General features: G+C 42.8%; 1 protein-coding gene across 1 annotated transcript in view; it reads right to left on the bottom strand.

Annotated features, from left to right (window-relative positions):
* DNAH10 (dynein axonemal heavy chain 10) overlaps nt 1–16,533 on the bottom strand; it is a 149,161-nt gene that overhangs the window by 107,599 nt on the left and 25,029 nt on the right. The window contains 6 exon segments of the mRNA XM_032603032.1: nt 5,097–5,248; nt 5,842–6,014; nt 6,888–7,013; nt 7,804–7,980; nt 9,663–9,833; nt 12,891–13,085. Of these exon segments, the coding sequence (XP_032458923.1) occupies nt 5,097–5,248; nt 5,842–6,014; nt 6,888–7,013; nt 7,804–7,980; nt 9,663–9,833; nt 12,891–13,085 (994 nt within the window).

Genomic DNA, 16,533 nt, shown 5'->3' with positions numbered 1-16,533 from the left:
TTTTCTCTGACCAAAGTACCAGGAAAGGGACACCCTAGCAAGACAAAATTTTAGACAATAACTGCTCTGCTCCAGCCAAACACCACAGATAAAAATGTGACCCTGCCCTCACCCATGCCAGAAGGGCCAGGTGGAGGGGGCCTAGACTTCCACCCTCAGAATGTTATAATGAGGTGCCCCAAACCCCTGTCCCCTTATGCCTGCCGTGGTGGCATCAGAGGAGGCCATGGAGGTAGATGGGACTTTCACCTCCAAGGTCCAGCCACGAGCGCCGCCCCCTGCCACCCCACAGTGTCAGTGGAGACTGCAGGGGGGCTGGGACCCCCATCCCTCCCAGCAGTTATGTGGAGCTTCCCCTCGACTGTCAGTGAAGGCTGACTAGGGAACCTGGATTTCTACTTCCACCTGACAGTAACAAAGGGGAAATCAAGATATTCTCAGAAGGGAAACGAGGCGATTACGTCACCAGCAGACCTATGCTGCTACAGCATAGGATGTAAGGATGGCCGCAGGAAAAAGGATGGCCACAGGGAGTTTTGTAAACAGAAAGGACCCAGTAAGAGAAAGACCCTGGGAACATCAGGGAGGAAGAACGAGCACAGTAGGTAAAAATATAGGAAAATACAATAGTTTTTTCCTTCTCTTCTTGAGCTTCCTAACTTAGGTTTGATGGTGGCAGCAAAAATTATAACACTGTCTGTTGTGGTCCAAAATGTATTTAGAAGAAATATTTAAGATAATTATATCATAAGTGGGAGAGGGTAAGGGGAGTTAAGGTTTCTATACTTTACTCAAACTGGTAAAATTCTATAGATTTCTATACTTCACTCAAACCAGTAAACTGTAATGCTATGTATATGTCACCTAGAGCAACCACTAAAAAAACGCTATAAGAACACTATAGATAAATCAAAATGGAATTAGAGAAAATGTTCAAGTGGCCCATGGAAAGGCAAGTAAAAGAAAAACAGAGAAACAAAAAGAACAAGCAGAAAACAAAAAGATTGACAGACTTAAGCCCTAACAAATCAATAATTACATGAAATGTAAATGGTCTAAATGCACCAAGACGGAGTAGGTTAAAAACATGACCCAACTATATGCTGTCTACAAGAAACTCATTTCAAATACAATTCCATCAGCAAGTTGAAAGTAAAGGATGGAAAAACATATACTGTGCAAATATTAATCAAAGGAAAACCAGAATGGATATATTAATATTAGGTAAAGTAGACTTTAGAACAAAGAAAATTATCAGAGAGAGTTGAATATTATATAATGATTAAAGGGTTTAATTCATAAGAAGACATAGCAATCCTAAACTTGTATGCATCAAAACAACAGAATTGTAAAATATGTGAAGTAAAAAATGATAGACCTGAAAAAAGAAATAGGTAAATCCGTGATTATAATTGGACATGTCAACATTCCTCTCTCAGTAATTGACAAAACAACTAGACAGAATATCAACAAGGATATAGAAAAACTCAACAACATCATGAACCAACAACGTTAATCAACATTTATAGAACGTTCTACTCAGCAAAGTAGAATACATATTCTTTTCAAGTGGCCACAGAACATAAAACAAGATAGACTATATCCTGAGCTGTAAAACAAACTTCAACATATTTAAAAGAATTGAAATTACACTGAGTATGTTCTCCAACCACAGCGGACTCAAATTACAAAACAATGACAGAACGATAACAGGGGAAATCTCCAAACACCTCGAAACTAAACAACACACTTTTAAATAATCCATGAGTCACGGAGGAAGTCTCAAGGGAAATTTTTCAAATATACTTAATTGAATAAAAATTAAAATACAACTATCAGAATCTGTGGGACACAGCTAAAGCAGTGCTGACAGGGAAATTAATAGCACCAAATGCATACATTAGAAAAGAGGAAAGATCTCAAATCAATGATCTAAGTTCCCGCCTCAAGAACCTTGAAAAAGAAGAGTAAGATAAATCCAAAGCAAGCAGAAGGAAATAATAAAGATAAGCAGAAATCAGTAAAATTAAACACAGAAAAACAACAGATAAAATCAATGAAACAAAGAGCTCCAGTAAAACTGACTAGTCTCTAGCAGGACTGAAAAGAAAAAAAAGAGAAGACACAAATTAACCATATCCAGAATTAAATAGGAGGGATCACTAAAGATGTACAGTCTTTAAAAAGATAATAAGGGAGCAACAAGAACAACTCTGCACAATAAATCCGACAACTTAGATGAAACGCACCACTTCTTTGAAAAGCACAAGCTACACAACTCACCCGATAGGAAATAATCACTTGAATAGTCCTATAACTATTAAGGAAACTGAATCTGTAATTTCAAAACAAACAAAAAAAGAAGAACAAAGAAAAGAAATCACTACACAAAAACCTGCCCATGAACATTTTTAGCTTTATTCATAATTGCCAAAATGTGGAAGCAACCAAGATGTTCTTCAACAGGTGAACAGATAAACTACAGTACAGCCACACAATGGAATATTATTTGGTAATAAAAAGAAATGCACAATTATATGGAGGAACCTTAAATTTTATTGCTAAGTGAAAGAAACCAATCTGAAAAGGCTGCACACTCTATGATTCTAATTATATGACATTCTGGAAAAGGCCAAACTATAGAGACAATAAAAAGATCAGTGGTTACCAGTCTACCCAATTTCAAGACTTACTCTGTAGCCACAATAATTAAGGCTTCAAGGCCCTGTGATATTGGGGGGACAGACACATAGATCAATGGAACAGAATAGAGAACCCAGAAATAGACCCATACAAACATGCTCAACTAGTTTTTGACAAAGGTGTAAAAGTGATTTAATGGAAAAAGTTAGCCTTTCCAACAAACAATGCTACAACAATTGGAAAAAAAAATGAACCGCAACTTAAGTCTCTCATTTTGTACAAAAAAAAAAAAAAAAAAATCAAGATTGATCACAGTCTTAACTGTAAAACATAAAATTATAAAATATTTAGAAAAAATAGAAAAATTTGGGGTTCTAGGGCTAGGCAAAGAGTCCCTAGACTTGACACCAAAATCATGATCCATAAAAGGAAAAACTGATAAATTGGACTTCATCAAAATAGCTCTTGCTAAGATGCTATTAGGAGAATGAAAAGACAAGCTACAGAGTGGGAGAAAGTATTTCCAAACCACATATCCAATAAAGGACTAGTATCTACAATACATAAAGAACTCTCAAAGATCAACGGTAAAAAAGCAAGTGATACAATTAGAAAATGGGCAAAAGAACAAAAAAAAAAGACATTACACCAAAGAGGATACATAAAGGCAAACAAACACATCATTAGCCATTACAGAAAAATGCAAATCAAAACCACAATGAGCTATCATTACACAGCTATCAGATGGCTAAATTTTTAAAAATAGTGACAATACCAAAGGCTGGCCAAGATCTAGAGACAGTGAAATGTATATTGCTGGTGAGAATGTAAAATGGTACAGCCACTCTGGACAACACTATGACATTAAAAAAAAAAAAGACTAAACAAACAACTAATGAATATAACAAAAAAGAAGCAGACTCACAGATATAGAGAACAACCTAGTAGTTACCAGAGGGATAGGGAAATGGGGAGGGGCAATATAGGTAGGGGATTAAGAGGTACCAACTATTATGTATAAAATAAGCTACAAGGATATATTCTACAACACAGGGAATACAGCCAATATTTTATAATAACTATAAATCGAGTATAACATATAAAACTTGTGAATCACTATACTGTATACTATACTGTATATATAACTTATATAACATTGTACATCAACTATTCTTCAGTTTTTTTAATTAAAAAAAAAGACTAAACACACAAGTACCATACAACCCTGGGCATTTATCCCAGAAAAATGAAGGCTCATGTTCACATAAAACCCTGTACACAAGTGATTCTACAGCACAAATGTATATTCATAATAGTCAGACCTGGAAACAACCTATATATTCTCTAGGATATCTAGGTGAATGGTGAAACAAACATTGATACCATACTGTTTTTTATTCACTGATAAAAAGGAACAAACTGTTGAAACAGGCAAGAACCTGGAAAAACCTCCAGAGAATTGTGCTGGGTGAGAAAAGCCAACACCAAAAGGGTCATATAATATTTTATGTAACACTCTTAAAATGACAAAATTATAGAAACAGAAAACAGATTAGTGGCTGCCAGGGGTTCAGTAGAGGATGGGGATAGGAGGGAAGTGGGTGTGACTTTAAAAGGGCAACATGAGGAATCACTGTGGTGTAGAAATGTTCTGTGTCTTGACTATATTGATGTAAAAATCTGGGCTGTGGTTTGCACTACAGTTTTGCAGAAGTTGCTGCTGGGGGAAAACCAGGCAAAGGGTACCCAGGATCTGTGTGTATTAATTCTTGCAACTGCGTGTGACTTTGTAATTATCTCGAAATTAAAATTTCAATTTTAGGGCTTCCCTGGTGGCTCAGTGGTTAAGAATCCGCCTGTCAATGCAAGGGACACGGGTTCAAGCGCTGGCCTGGGAAGATCCCACATGCCGTGGAGTAACTAAGCCCGTGCGCCACAACAGCTGAGCCTGCGCTCTACAGCCCGCGAGCCACAACTACTGAGCCCGCGTGCCACAACTACTGAAGCCCGCGCACCTAGAGCCAGTGCTCTGCAACAAGAGAAGCCACCGCAGTGAGAAGCCCGCGCAACACAACAAAGAGTAGCCCCCGCTCGCCACAACTAGAGAAAGCCCGCGCGCAGCAACGAAGACCCAACACAGCCAAAAATAAATAAATTTATTTTTAAAAAAAAATTTCAGTTTTAAGGGAAAAAAGCAAGTCACTTTATTTTTGGAGGAGAAAGCTCTGGGTCAGTCGAATGTCAAAACGGCACCCTGTCCACTCACCTTCACCCCTAACTAAAGCCTTGAGATGGATTCCATGTTCCACAAAGTGTACTTTACTGATGCTGAAAACGTATTTGTTAACCATATCTACATACATAGAAAAATTATAATTCAACTAAGACAATCTAAAAGAATGATTTTTTATATCCCAAAGTCTAAAAGGCAATAGATAGATGAATTATATTACCTAGTGAGTTCCAGTTTAACCTCTTATATCCAGCCCTAAACACTCTTACTAATTCCTGGGAATGGTCATCAAGGAGAAGAGCCTCTGCCTCATTTAACGTTCCAATGAGCATGTGATAATGATCCAACATACGTTGTATCCCATCCGTGTACCTGCACATTACAGGAAAGTCACTGACGTGAGAAAAATACTATGGAGCTCATAAAAAGATTAATAACCTTACAGATAGGATACAAAAGACCATTAACCAGACTAAAAATTTTAAAGAATGCCACTCTTCCCACTAACTTTCTTTTTGGAAAATATTGGTTACTTTTTATTTAAAAATGTTACTTACGGGGAACTCTACTCAATACTCTGTAATGACCTACATGAGAAAAGAATCTAAAGAAGAGTGGATATATGTATATGTGGAACTGATTCACTTTGCTGTACACCTGAAACTAACACAACATTGTAAATCAACTATATCCCAGTAAAAATTAATTTAAAAAATGAAAAAGTGAAAATGTTATTTAGGTTAACATGAAATAGATTTATCATTATTTTTAGATGAATGAATAAACACATATTTTAAACATTTCTTAGTTTTTATTTCTAATTGGCAAATATTGGCGGTTATAAAACCCACAAAAATGAAAGCTCTGGCATGGGTAGGGGGCATGTTTTCAATAATTTTGAAGAGCGCAAAGGGGTCCCAAGACAAAAAATGTTTACTGTTGATTTAAGAGAAGAATCTTCTTACCTAAGAAATTTGTCTTCCTGGAGGGCAACATTCTTTGCTAATTCGGGGACAGGGAACCCCAGCTGTTCCAGGTACTTTGCTTCATTAATAATCTCCCTGAGAGCAGGTGAAAAGTTGATTGCAAAACCAGCCCCCCTGTCAGAGTTCTGGGCTTCATCACCAGCAGCAGAAGTCTGTGGGAGAGACAGTGTTTTTACAAAACATCGTGGGAAGGGCGGTCCAAGAAGCAATTAGATCAACGCAACCCAAGTTAAACGTGAATTTGAAAATGATCAATGGAGGGTCCTTGCTGCCCTGACAGACTGGGGAGCTGGACAGAACTAGCTAGAATTCATATTTTGTTTGGTGAACAGAGTTTTTAAAGAATTCGATTTAGTCGCCCACGTTCGAAATTTGGGCAACTGAAGGTAAAAATCCAGAAATCTGGTTTCCCTTGAAAAACTGGAAAAGCTGATGATAAACGGCAAACAGACTGAAGCTGGGTAGCAGCTGCCCCTTTTGAATAGGACACAAGCTGTCCAGTTCCTGACAGGCCCTACCTGGCCTCTTCACTCCTTTTAGTACCGAAGAGTGAAAACCGCCAGGCCCAGGTCTTCCCTTGAACCTCCTAGCTAGTGTTTATTTACTGAGCAATTGCCATGTGCTAAAGATGCGGCTGAATCATGGGAAGTGACATTTTTCTGTAGGTTAAAAATGATCAACTGTCAGCTGTTTCATATACAGTTCAACTAATACTTTGCATGTTTCTGATCCAACTCATTTTACAAACTGGGTCACTGGAGCTCAGAGTTAAGCCACTTGCCCAAGGAGTCAGGAGGGCTGCCTAACCCCAGCGTGTTCCCTGACGGTGACATTTTGCTTCCTCCATCTATTCTCTTTCTGCCTCTCTTCTTCTCCCGGGTCAGCCTCTGCCCTTCTGCGCCTTTGATTTTGGAAATACCTCGCAACTTCATGAGAGTCAACACATCAGATCTCAAGGAAATAGTAGTCACCACCACCTTACGTGGCCGCCCCGGAATCTAGGACGCGGATCTAGAAAGACACACCTTAGTGAGCAGACTCTTCCTCATGAGAGTCGGCAGGACCTGTTCTGTCGTCTCTTTCCACTGCTTATACTTTTCATCTTCGTAGTTTTTCATTGTCCTACCCACTTCCAGATATTTTTGCTTTACCTACCAAAGAAGTCAGGCAACGGTCATTTTGTCATTGAAAATAACATTTTTTCGTCTCTCTTAAAAAAAAATTATCAGTTAACACATTTTGCAAAAGGAAGCAGGCAGATTTGCACAAACGTTGGAGGGTTGGTTTGCCATGGTAGGGCTTGAAATCTCACAAACTTCAGCCCGTGGGTTTGCTGCAGCCCAGGAGCTAAGAATGAAGGAACTCAAAAAGAACAACAGTGCTTCATGACGTGGAACAAGCATACGAAATTCAAATCTCGGCGTCCACAGTGATGTTTTATTGGAACACAGTCACACCTGTCTGTTTACGTGTTATCGACGGTCACTTTCTTGCTACAAAGGCAGAGCTGAGTAGTTGCAACAGGGGCCATCCGACCCTCAAATGCCTAAAATACTTACTCTCTGGACCATTAAAGAAAAGGTTTCCCACCCCCTGTGATATAACAGACAAAAATGCATGGGTGGGGGAGGGAGAGTATTATCAGAAAGTTGCTGGTCACCCTCTGGAGAGGCTGAAGATCAAGGTGGGGGGAAGTCATGTGACTGCCACCTGGAAGATGTCACAGGTAGGTATGGAGATGTGGTCCCCAGGGACCACAGAAAAGACCTTCTAAATTGCAGACATGGATTTGAAATTGAGCTGTTTTTATGCAGGCAACTCTGCGTAGCCCACTCCATGCCGGCAGCCACCTGGACTGAAGGATCAGCGCCCAGGGAGGCCGCCCATCTAGAATTGAACCGTGAAATACAAAAGGGGACATTTCCAGCAGAAGCAACATACTTCTCTTCCTCTATCACTGTTCAAGATCTCCTCTACTTCTTGAAATCTGAGGATGGTGTGCTTAATCCGGAAGAACAGGGACCGTTCCCAGTAGATTGCACCTGCTACGGGCGGGTGATTCTTATACAGCGGTGGGTTGTCGAGGTTCTGAACAAAGATTTTGTGAACAATGTCAATCTGCAAAGCAATCAAACGTGTGCCGTAAGTGATAAGCGTCAGTCTGTGAGCCAAGAGAAGACTTAACTTGAGATCTGTATCTTTAAAGAAATGAACACGGAACGTCAAGAAACAGTCTAAGGTACAGAATAGGGTTTTTACTACTTATTATTTACTACGTTTTCCTATACTCTGTAGGAATTTTTTTGTTTGGTTTAAAACATGCAATGATCCGGGCTTCCCTGGTGGCGCAGTGGTTGAGAGTTCGCCTGCTGATGGAGGGGACACGGGTTTGTGCCCCGGTCCGGGAAGATCCCACATGCCGCGGAGCGGCTGGGCCCGTGAGCCATGGCCGCTGAGCCTGCGCGTCCAGAGCCTGTGCTCCGCAACGGGAGAGGCCGCAGCAGTGAGAGGCCCGCGTACCGCGAAAAACATAAAAAAACATGGAATGATCCAAACTGCCTTATACTTACAGACTGTGTACAATCATTTGACCAACCTATTGGAAGTTCTGAAATCTGTTCTAGACATGATTGGTGGCCAGGCCTGCGCACGTGCCACTGAGGTTTTATAATTATCTATCATGTAATATTTTTTAAATTGTGGTACAATATGCATGACATAAAATTTACCATCCTAACCATTTTTCAGTGTACATTTCAGTGGAATTAACTACATTCATGTGTTGTGCATCCAGCACCATTATCCATCTCCACAACTCCTTTCATCTTGTAAACCTGAAACTCTGGGTACACATCAAACACAGTAACTCCCCATTTCTCCCTCCCTCAGCCCCTAGGAACAACCTTTCTACTTTCTGTCTCTATGACTTTGCTCTAAGTACCTCATATAAGTAGAATCATAGAGTATTTGTCTTTTTATGATTGGCTTATTTCAATTAACACAAAGCCCTCAAGGTTCATCCATGGTGTAGCATATGGCAGAATTTCCTTCCTTTTTAAAGCTGTATAATATTCCATTGTAGGGACAGACCACATTTTGTTTATCCATTCATCTCTCAATGGACCCTTGGGTGATTTCCAGCTTTTTGCCGTTGTGAATAGTGCTGCTACGAACATTGATATTCAAATATCTCTTCGAGACTCTGCTTTCAATTCTTTTGGGTATATACACAAAATGGGATTGCTGGATCATATGGTCTGGGCTTGCATTTTAAAATAAGTATTTCACACTCTTATGTGAGTAATTAGGTGTCAGAGGCAAAACAATACCTGCCCCATTAACGGTCCTGATCCATTCCTGACAAAGAGGAATTAGGTAGCAGATAGAGTTAAGGTGGCCAGTCAGCTGACCTTAAAATAAGGAGATTATCCCGGGTTATCTGGGTGGGTCCATTGTATAACAAGGGTCCTTACAACAGGAATGTGTATGTGAACACACCCGTGACCTTCACACATGGGTAGCTATGACTACTACACTGTTGTCACTGTGATTATTCCTATGACTAACCCACTCAGGGTCCATCACAATGTGAGGCATACGATATTGTACTTCATAAATTCTTACTGAATTTCTCCACTAAACAAACAAACCCACTTCGTTTCAGTAGTTATACGACATGCTTATTTGGGAAAGGTACAGTTTCTCTGAATTTAGATGAGAAAGACAACAGTGTGATCCAACTGTTTACATTTTGCCAAGTGTATTTTTACTGCTACAGCAGCCATAGATTTTTCAGTTACCTCTTTACAGTATTGTGCAAGAATGTCATTAAATTTCATCATCATTTGTCGATTAATGGCCTCCCGTGAACGAATATGCTTAAATTTTAAAAGCATGTCAAATGCTGCTTCAGCTGATCGAAGTGTCTTAAAAGATTCGTCAATAAAATTTTTTGCTTCTTTCTCAATAATCTGCCAAGCAAACAAACAAAAAAAAGCCCAGAAAAAAACCCTTATGACCCTGTTATTACCCCGCAAAAATAACAAATTACCTCACAAAATACCAAATCAGTGCCTTGAGAAGGATTTGCTTTGTGCTTTGGTGGAAGCTGAGATCTAGTTAAAAATGGCAGACTGGGGACTTCCCTGGTGGTCCAGTGGGTGAGACTCCGTGCTCCCAATGCAGCGGGCCCAGGTTCGATCCCTGGTCGGGGAACTGGATTCCGCATGCATGCCACAGCCAGGAGTTTGCATGCCGCAACTAAGGGTTCACATGCCACAACTAAGAAGCATGCATGCCACAACTAAGAAGTCCGCATGCCGCAGTGAAGATCCCCCATGCCACAACTAAGACCCAGCGTAACCTAAATAAGTAAATATTAAAAGAAAAAAATGGCAGACCGGCTGCATTGGTTTTCTGCTCTCTCTCCTCCACTAGTTCAAAATGATAGAAAAGGAAATCTTTAAAGTATTAACTCATATAGACAAAGAAACGGGAGAGGAGATAGTTCAGGAATTTTTGGAAGGAGAGTAACTAACTTTACAAAAGGCAGAGAATTACTACCTAACACTGGCAATGGGTGGGGGAGGCGGGGGGCACCTGTTTGTCCCATGGAAACCTCTGGGAGGCTGAGCATTCGAGGGCACCAGGCACCAGGAAGGGGAGGGGCAAACAGAGGATCCCTTCTCCACCCCACACAGCCAGGCCACTCAGTACACATACTCTATATCTCCATCCCCAGCCCACCCTATGCAGAGTGGAAGGTTAATTCTAGAAAAATTAAATCAGAGTGATATCAGACTTCTAATAACACTGGAAACTAGAAACCGATAAAGAACATCTTCAAATTTCTGAAGAAAAGTTATTTTCTACCTTGAACTCTATACCTACTATTTAAGAATTCACACATGCAGGACTCAAAAGAAAATGCATGTCCCATGAAACCTTTCTCAGGAAGCTACTAAAAAATGTGCTCCAGCAAAACAACAGAGCAAACAAGGAGAGGGGAAGCTGTGAACTCTAAAAAGTAGGATCCAACATAGATGAGAGAAGATAGGAAGTCCTAGGGCAACTGCTTCACAACACGTCTGAGGAGCAAACAATCTAGACTGGAGCAGAAAGACAGCAAGCTCTGGAAGAAAGGTCTCTGGAAAAATAAGAGCACTGCTATGTCTCAGCAGATGGAACCCACTCTTGATAGGTGTGTGAAAAAGATGTCAGGGCAGTAGGAAAAATTAACGGTGTACATGTAACTAACCAAGCAAATGCAAATAAAAGCAATGATTAACTCCAGGAAAAATGAAGGGTTGGACAAGAAAGGTTGTATGGTGGGACTTCCCTAGTGGCGCAGTGGTTAAGAATCCACCTGCCAATGCAGGGGACATGGGTTTGATCCCTGGTCCGGGAAGATCCCACATGCTGAGAAGCAACTAAGCCCGTGTGCCACAACTACTGAAGCCCATGCACTTGAGCCTGTGCTCCGCAACAAGAGAAGCCACTGCAGTGAGAAGCCTGAGCACCACGATGAAGAGGAGCTCCCGCTCACCGCAACTAGGGAAAGTCCACGTGCAGCAACGAAGACCCAACACAGTCAAAAATAAAATAAATAAAAATTTTAAAAATAAAAATAAATAAACATTAAAAAAGAAAAGAAAGGTTGCATGGTTATGATGGGCTTCTTGGCTCAGCAGTGAAAAATATCTGCATAGACATAATGAGTAAATGCTGACCATTAATGTAACCAAAAGCTATTTAAAACTGTGTCAGGGCTTCCCTGATGGTGCAATGCTTAGGAATCTGCCTGCCAATGCAAGGGACACGGGTTTGAGCCCTGGTCCGGGAAGATCCCACATGCCGCGGAGCAGCTAAGCCCCTGCACCACAACGACAGAGCGTGAGCTCTAGAGCCCATGAGCCACAACTACTGAGCCCGCATGCCACAACTACTGAAGCCCCCGCGCCTAGAGCCCGTGCTCCACAACAAGAGAAGCCACTGCAATGAGAAGCCCACGCACCACAACAAAGAGTAGCCCCCGCTCACCACAACGAGAGAAAGCCCGCGCGCAGCAACGAAGACTCAAAAATAAAATAAAATTAAATAAATCAATTTTAAATAAATTTTAAAATAAAAATAAATAAATAAAATTTAAAAAGCTGCCTGCCAGGGCTGACTGTGCTGTTTCTGCATGTAGCCCCCTCCTCCATCTATAAAAGCTCTTGCCCACTGACCCTCAGTCGGGGGGAGTTGGCCTTTGGACAGGAGTCCACCCCCACTCCTGGTTGCCGCCAGCCAAAATAAAGCAAACTTTCCTTTCCACCAACCTTGCCTCTTTATCGGCTTTTGCGCAGTGAGCAGGGGATCCCACTTTCAGTTACAATATGAAAGATGCTCCGGGGTTATCAAAACACTTACTTGAAACATAAAATGGGGATGCTACTGATGGTGTTCCACACAGGCCGAAAAGGTGAGCGTGGTGGGCCATCCTGTCCATGCCGTATGCAGGGAGGTCGTATTCTCTCTGACCGGCCCTGACTCACACACACCTAGGGCCACAAGCTCTTATACCACCTCCCCACCTTCTCTCCTTCCCTAGCTCAGATCCACCTACGCTGCAGCCAGAAAAACCCTCTTTGGTATAAGTCTGATGACATCACTGCCTTGGTGAACAACTTTCAATGGCTCCCTACTGCTTACTAAGTTAAGTCCCATTCTTCAGCCCAGCCGCTCTACATCCTCTCCAGTTATACACCCAACCCACCTTGGTAGCCATTCTAGGGTGTCTAGGTCGCTTCAAACTTATTCCACCTGGGGAGTAGGGGTGGGGACAGAAGACACTGAGAAATTTTCGTTTTTACCTTATGCTCTTCTGCATTGTTTCCATTTTTCACCAAAAAGCAGGTATCCCTTTTTATGATTTAAAAAAAAAAAAAAACCAAAAACCCTAAACGTAACTAAATAACCCAACAGATTTAACATGGAGAAAACATGGTATCCACTTCCAAAATCAAATCGAAGGATGTGTTACTTGCCAGGACTTCGATCTTGAAGTCGTCCATCACGTAGCTCCAGTCCTGGGAGCACTTGATGCTGAAGGGGTCAAAGGTCAGGCTTTCCATGGGGGTGACCAGGCTGTCCACCCTGCACAGCACATTGTCGATGCGCTTGGGATCCCCAGTCACTGCTTTTAGCTCTGAACCAAATATGTTGTAGAATTCCTCCATGACCTGTCCGATCAAACAAAACATGAGGAGGTCACCACTTGGTTTTCTCATGCTTTTGCTCTAACAACCAGCGGGTTGCATATCTAGGTTTACCTGAGGGCAAGAATCTGGTCACACAGGTAGCCTCCTCCCTTTGGAGTACCAAAGCCTAATCCCTTTGGTACTATGCCCACTGCACAAAGGACCCATTCCAGATGGCCTGACACAGCTTACAAAGTCTGCATGCTCAGGCCCCTACCTACTGCTTCCACGTCCAACCATACTGCTCTCCCCCTGCCGCCTCGCAGCCACCCCGGGCCTCTTTCAATCCCACGTTCCTTTCTGTCTCAGGGCCTTTGCACCTGCAGTGTGAAAATGTCAGATACCTACTACTCATTATTAAATATGCCTTCATCAAGTCCGACCCTTTGGAACAGGCCACGCCCCTGTGCACATTTCCACAGCCCCCTCTAGTTCTTTCCTAGCACTCACCTCAGCTGTAGCTATGCATCTGTGCGATTATTGTCTACCATGTTTCTCTTCTACTGGACTGTAAGTTCTATGAGCCATAGACTACGTACAGACGGGGCTGGCTTCATAGGTGTGGGACCCGGGCAGGCGCACAGGGCCCCAGGCTCCAGAAGGTCCCGTGCTGGGTTTAAGGCTCTGCTGTTACCATCTTGAAATTCTCAATCATTTTATCTCTGAACTTGTGTTTCGTAAATGAAGTCTCAGGGGACAATCGGGCACATGTGTGAGCAGAGGCGATAAGTGAAACCTGCGTGTGTGCTGTTCACAACACCCCACTGACACGCAGCATGTGGGGTCCCATGAGCAGAGAATCCCGGTGGAGCCACAATGCACGAGAGTTCAGGGAGACTCAGAGCCAGTACCGGTCAGCGTGTGGCAGCTACGGTGAGTACAGGAGGACACCAACAGCTCAGAGGCGCCACCTTCTCCTTTCAAAACAGAGCTCGCTTCCAACGCAGAAAAAAAAGGCTAAGAAACATACCCAAGGAACCCTACCTACCATATTGCTTCTCACCCCTGTACTTCACCGCATTGGCCAGCTATTCACGCTGAAAATGACGACACAGAAGGAATGATGGAGATAGGAAAACCCACAACTCCTTTTCCTCTCAGCCTTCCTTCCCCACCAGTGAGCTGAAGCAGAGAACGCTGGTGGAACTGCACACATCAAGAAGTGAAATGAAACCAGCCGAGTTAGTCATGTGAAGCATTTACATCTGCACTTAAGAGCTGCGAAACAGGGACTTCCCTGGTGGCGCAGTGGTTAAGAATCCGCCTGCCAATGGGTTCGAGCCCTGGTCCGGGAAGATCCCACATGCCGCGGAGCAACTAAGCCCGTGTGCCACAACTACTGAGCCTGCGCTCTAGAGCCTGCGTGCCACAACTACTGAAGCCCACACGCCAAGAGCTCGTGCTCCGCGACAAGAGAAGCCACCGCAATGAGAAGCACGGGCACCACAACAAAGACACAACGCAGCCAAACAGAAATAAATAAATAAATTTATTTAAAAAAACGAAAGAGCTGCAAAATACAAACTGTGTCATTTCAGTGATTCCACACACCAGACAAATGCCCTCCTCTTTGCATGCTAAGCTGACACTGTACAATATAAAGAACCGTAAAATTCATGCAAATAATTTAAATGTTTACTTTTCTTTTACTTTCTTTTCTTTACTTTGCTACAGTCGTAACAAACCAACAAACAAGGCCATGCCAAGGCGAGACATGTCAGAAGGAAAAGGTTTTATATTTTAAGACTTTTAACAGCATTTTTTTCCTGCTTATTGAATAAGGAGTCAACATTTCTGTTTGCACTGGGCACTGCGGTCACAGAGCTGGCCCTGGCCTTTGCTCATCATTTCTCTAGCAGCAAGGACAAGTGCCTGGCACGTTGTGAGCGCTTGATAAATATTCAGAGAATAAATGAATGGATGGACCTTCATGAGACAAGGGCTGGCTAACTGAACCCATCAGCCACTAAGCCTTGCGGACATTCATTCCAAAGAGAGTGGGATCAGATCAACAGGAAGCACTGGCAGATAGACGGGCAGTCACTGTGGCCATGGCAGGGATGGCGTGGCTTCAGGGGAGAGAAGGTCTCTGATCGCCTTTGAGGAATTCCAACATTTAATGCAAAGACAGAGGGGGAAGATTTTGCAAAAGACACTGAGAAGGCGTGGCCAGAGTCAAAAGAAAACCAAGACATGGAAGCAACCTAAATGTCCATCGACAGAGGAATGGATAAAGATGTGGGGGCTTCCCTGGTGGCGCAGCGGTTGAGAGTCCGCCTGCCGATGCAGGGGACACGGGTTCGTGCCCCGGTCCGGGAAGATCCCACATGCCATGGAGCAGCTGGGCCCGTGAGCCATGGCCGCTGAGCCTGCGTGTCCGGAGCCTGTGCTCCACAACGGGAGAGGCCACAACAGTGAGAGGCCCGCGTACCGCAAAAAAAAAAAAAGAAGATGTGGTACATATATATACAATGGAATACTACTCAGCCCTAAAAAAGAATGAAATTTTGCCATTTGCAGCCACATGGATGGACTTGGAGGGTATTCTGCTAAATGAAATCAGACAGAGAAAGACAAATACTACATGATAATCATTTACATGTGGAACCTAAAAAATACAACAAACTAGTGACTATATAACAAAAAAGAAACAGACTCACAGAGAACAAACTAGCTGTTACTAGAGGTGGGGAGTAAGAGGTACAAACTGTTAGGTTTAAAATAAGCTACAAGGGGCTTCCCTGGTGGCGCAGTGATTGAGAGTCCGCCTGCCGATGCAGGGGACACGGGTTCGTGCCCCGGTCCGGGAAGTTCCCACAAGCGGCGGAGTGGCTGGACCCGTGAGCCATGGCCGCTGAGCCTGTGCGTCCGGGGCCTCTGCTCCACAACGGGAGAGGCCACAACAGTGAGAGGCCCGCGTACCGCAAAAAAAATGATAATAAAAAAACAAGCTACAGGGATATATTGTACAACATGGGGAATATAGCTAATATTTCATAATTATAAATGGAGTATAACCTTTAAAAACTGTGAATCACTATACTGTACGCCTGTAACTTATACAACATTGTACATCAACTATATTTCAATTTTTTTTTAATTAAAAGATAAAGAAAACCAAGGGAATTCCCTGGCAGTCCAGGTAGTTAGGACCCGGCGCTTTCACTGCCGTGGCCCCGGATTCAATCCCTTGTCGGGGAACTAAGATCCCGCAAGCCTTGCAGTGCAGCCAAAAAAGAAAAGAAAAGGAAAAGAAACCAAAAGCAGGGGGAGAAAGAGGGCTGTCACAAAACTCAAGGGAGAGCTGCAAAGGTCAGGTGTGCTCTGGGACATTCCGGCACATTCTGTCTGCTCTGCAGGCTTTTCTCCTGGCCAGACCCTCTCTGCCTCCCACCTGACACGGAGAGGCCCACTGTGAAAAAGCCAAACT

This window comes from Phocoena sinus, chromosome 14, assembly GCF_008692025.1.
Source record: "Phocoena sinus isolate mPhoSin1 chromosome 14, mPhoSin1.pri, whole genome shotgun sequence".
Taxonomy (NCBI): domain Eukaryota; kingdom Metazoa; phylum Chordata; class Mammalia; order Artiodactyla; family Phocoenidae; genus Phocoena; species Phocoena sinus.
The sequence above is the reverse complement of the archived record's forward strand: the minus strand, read 5'-3'. Positions and strand labels throughout refer to the sequence as shown.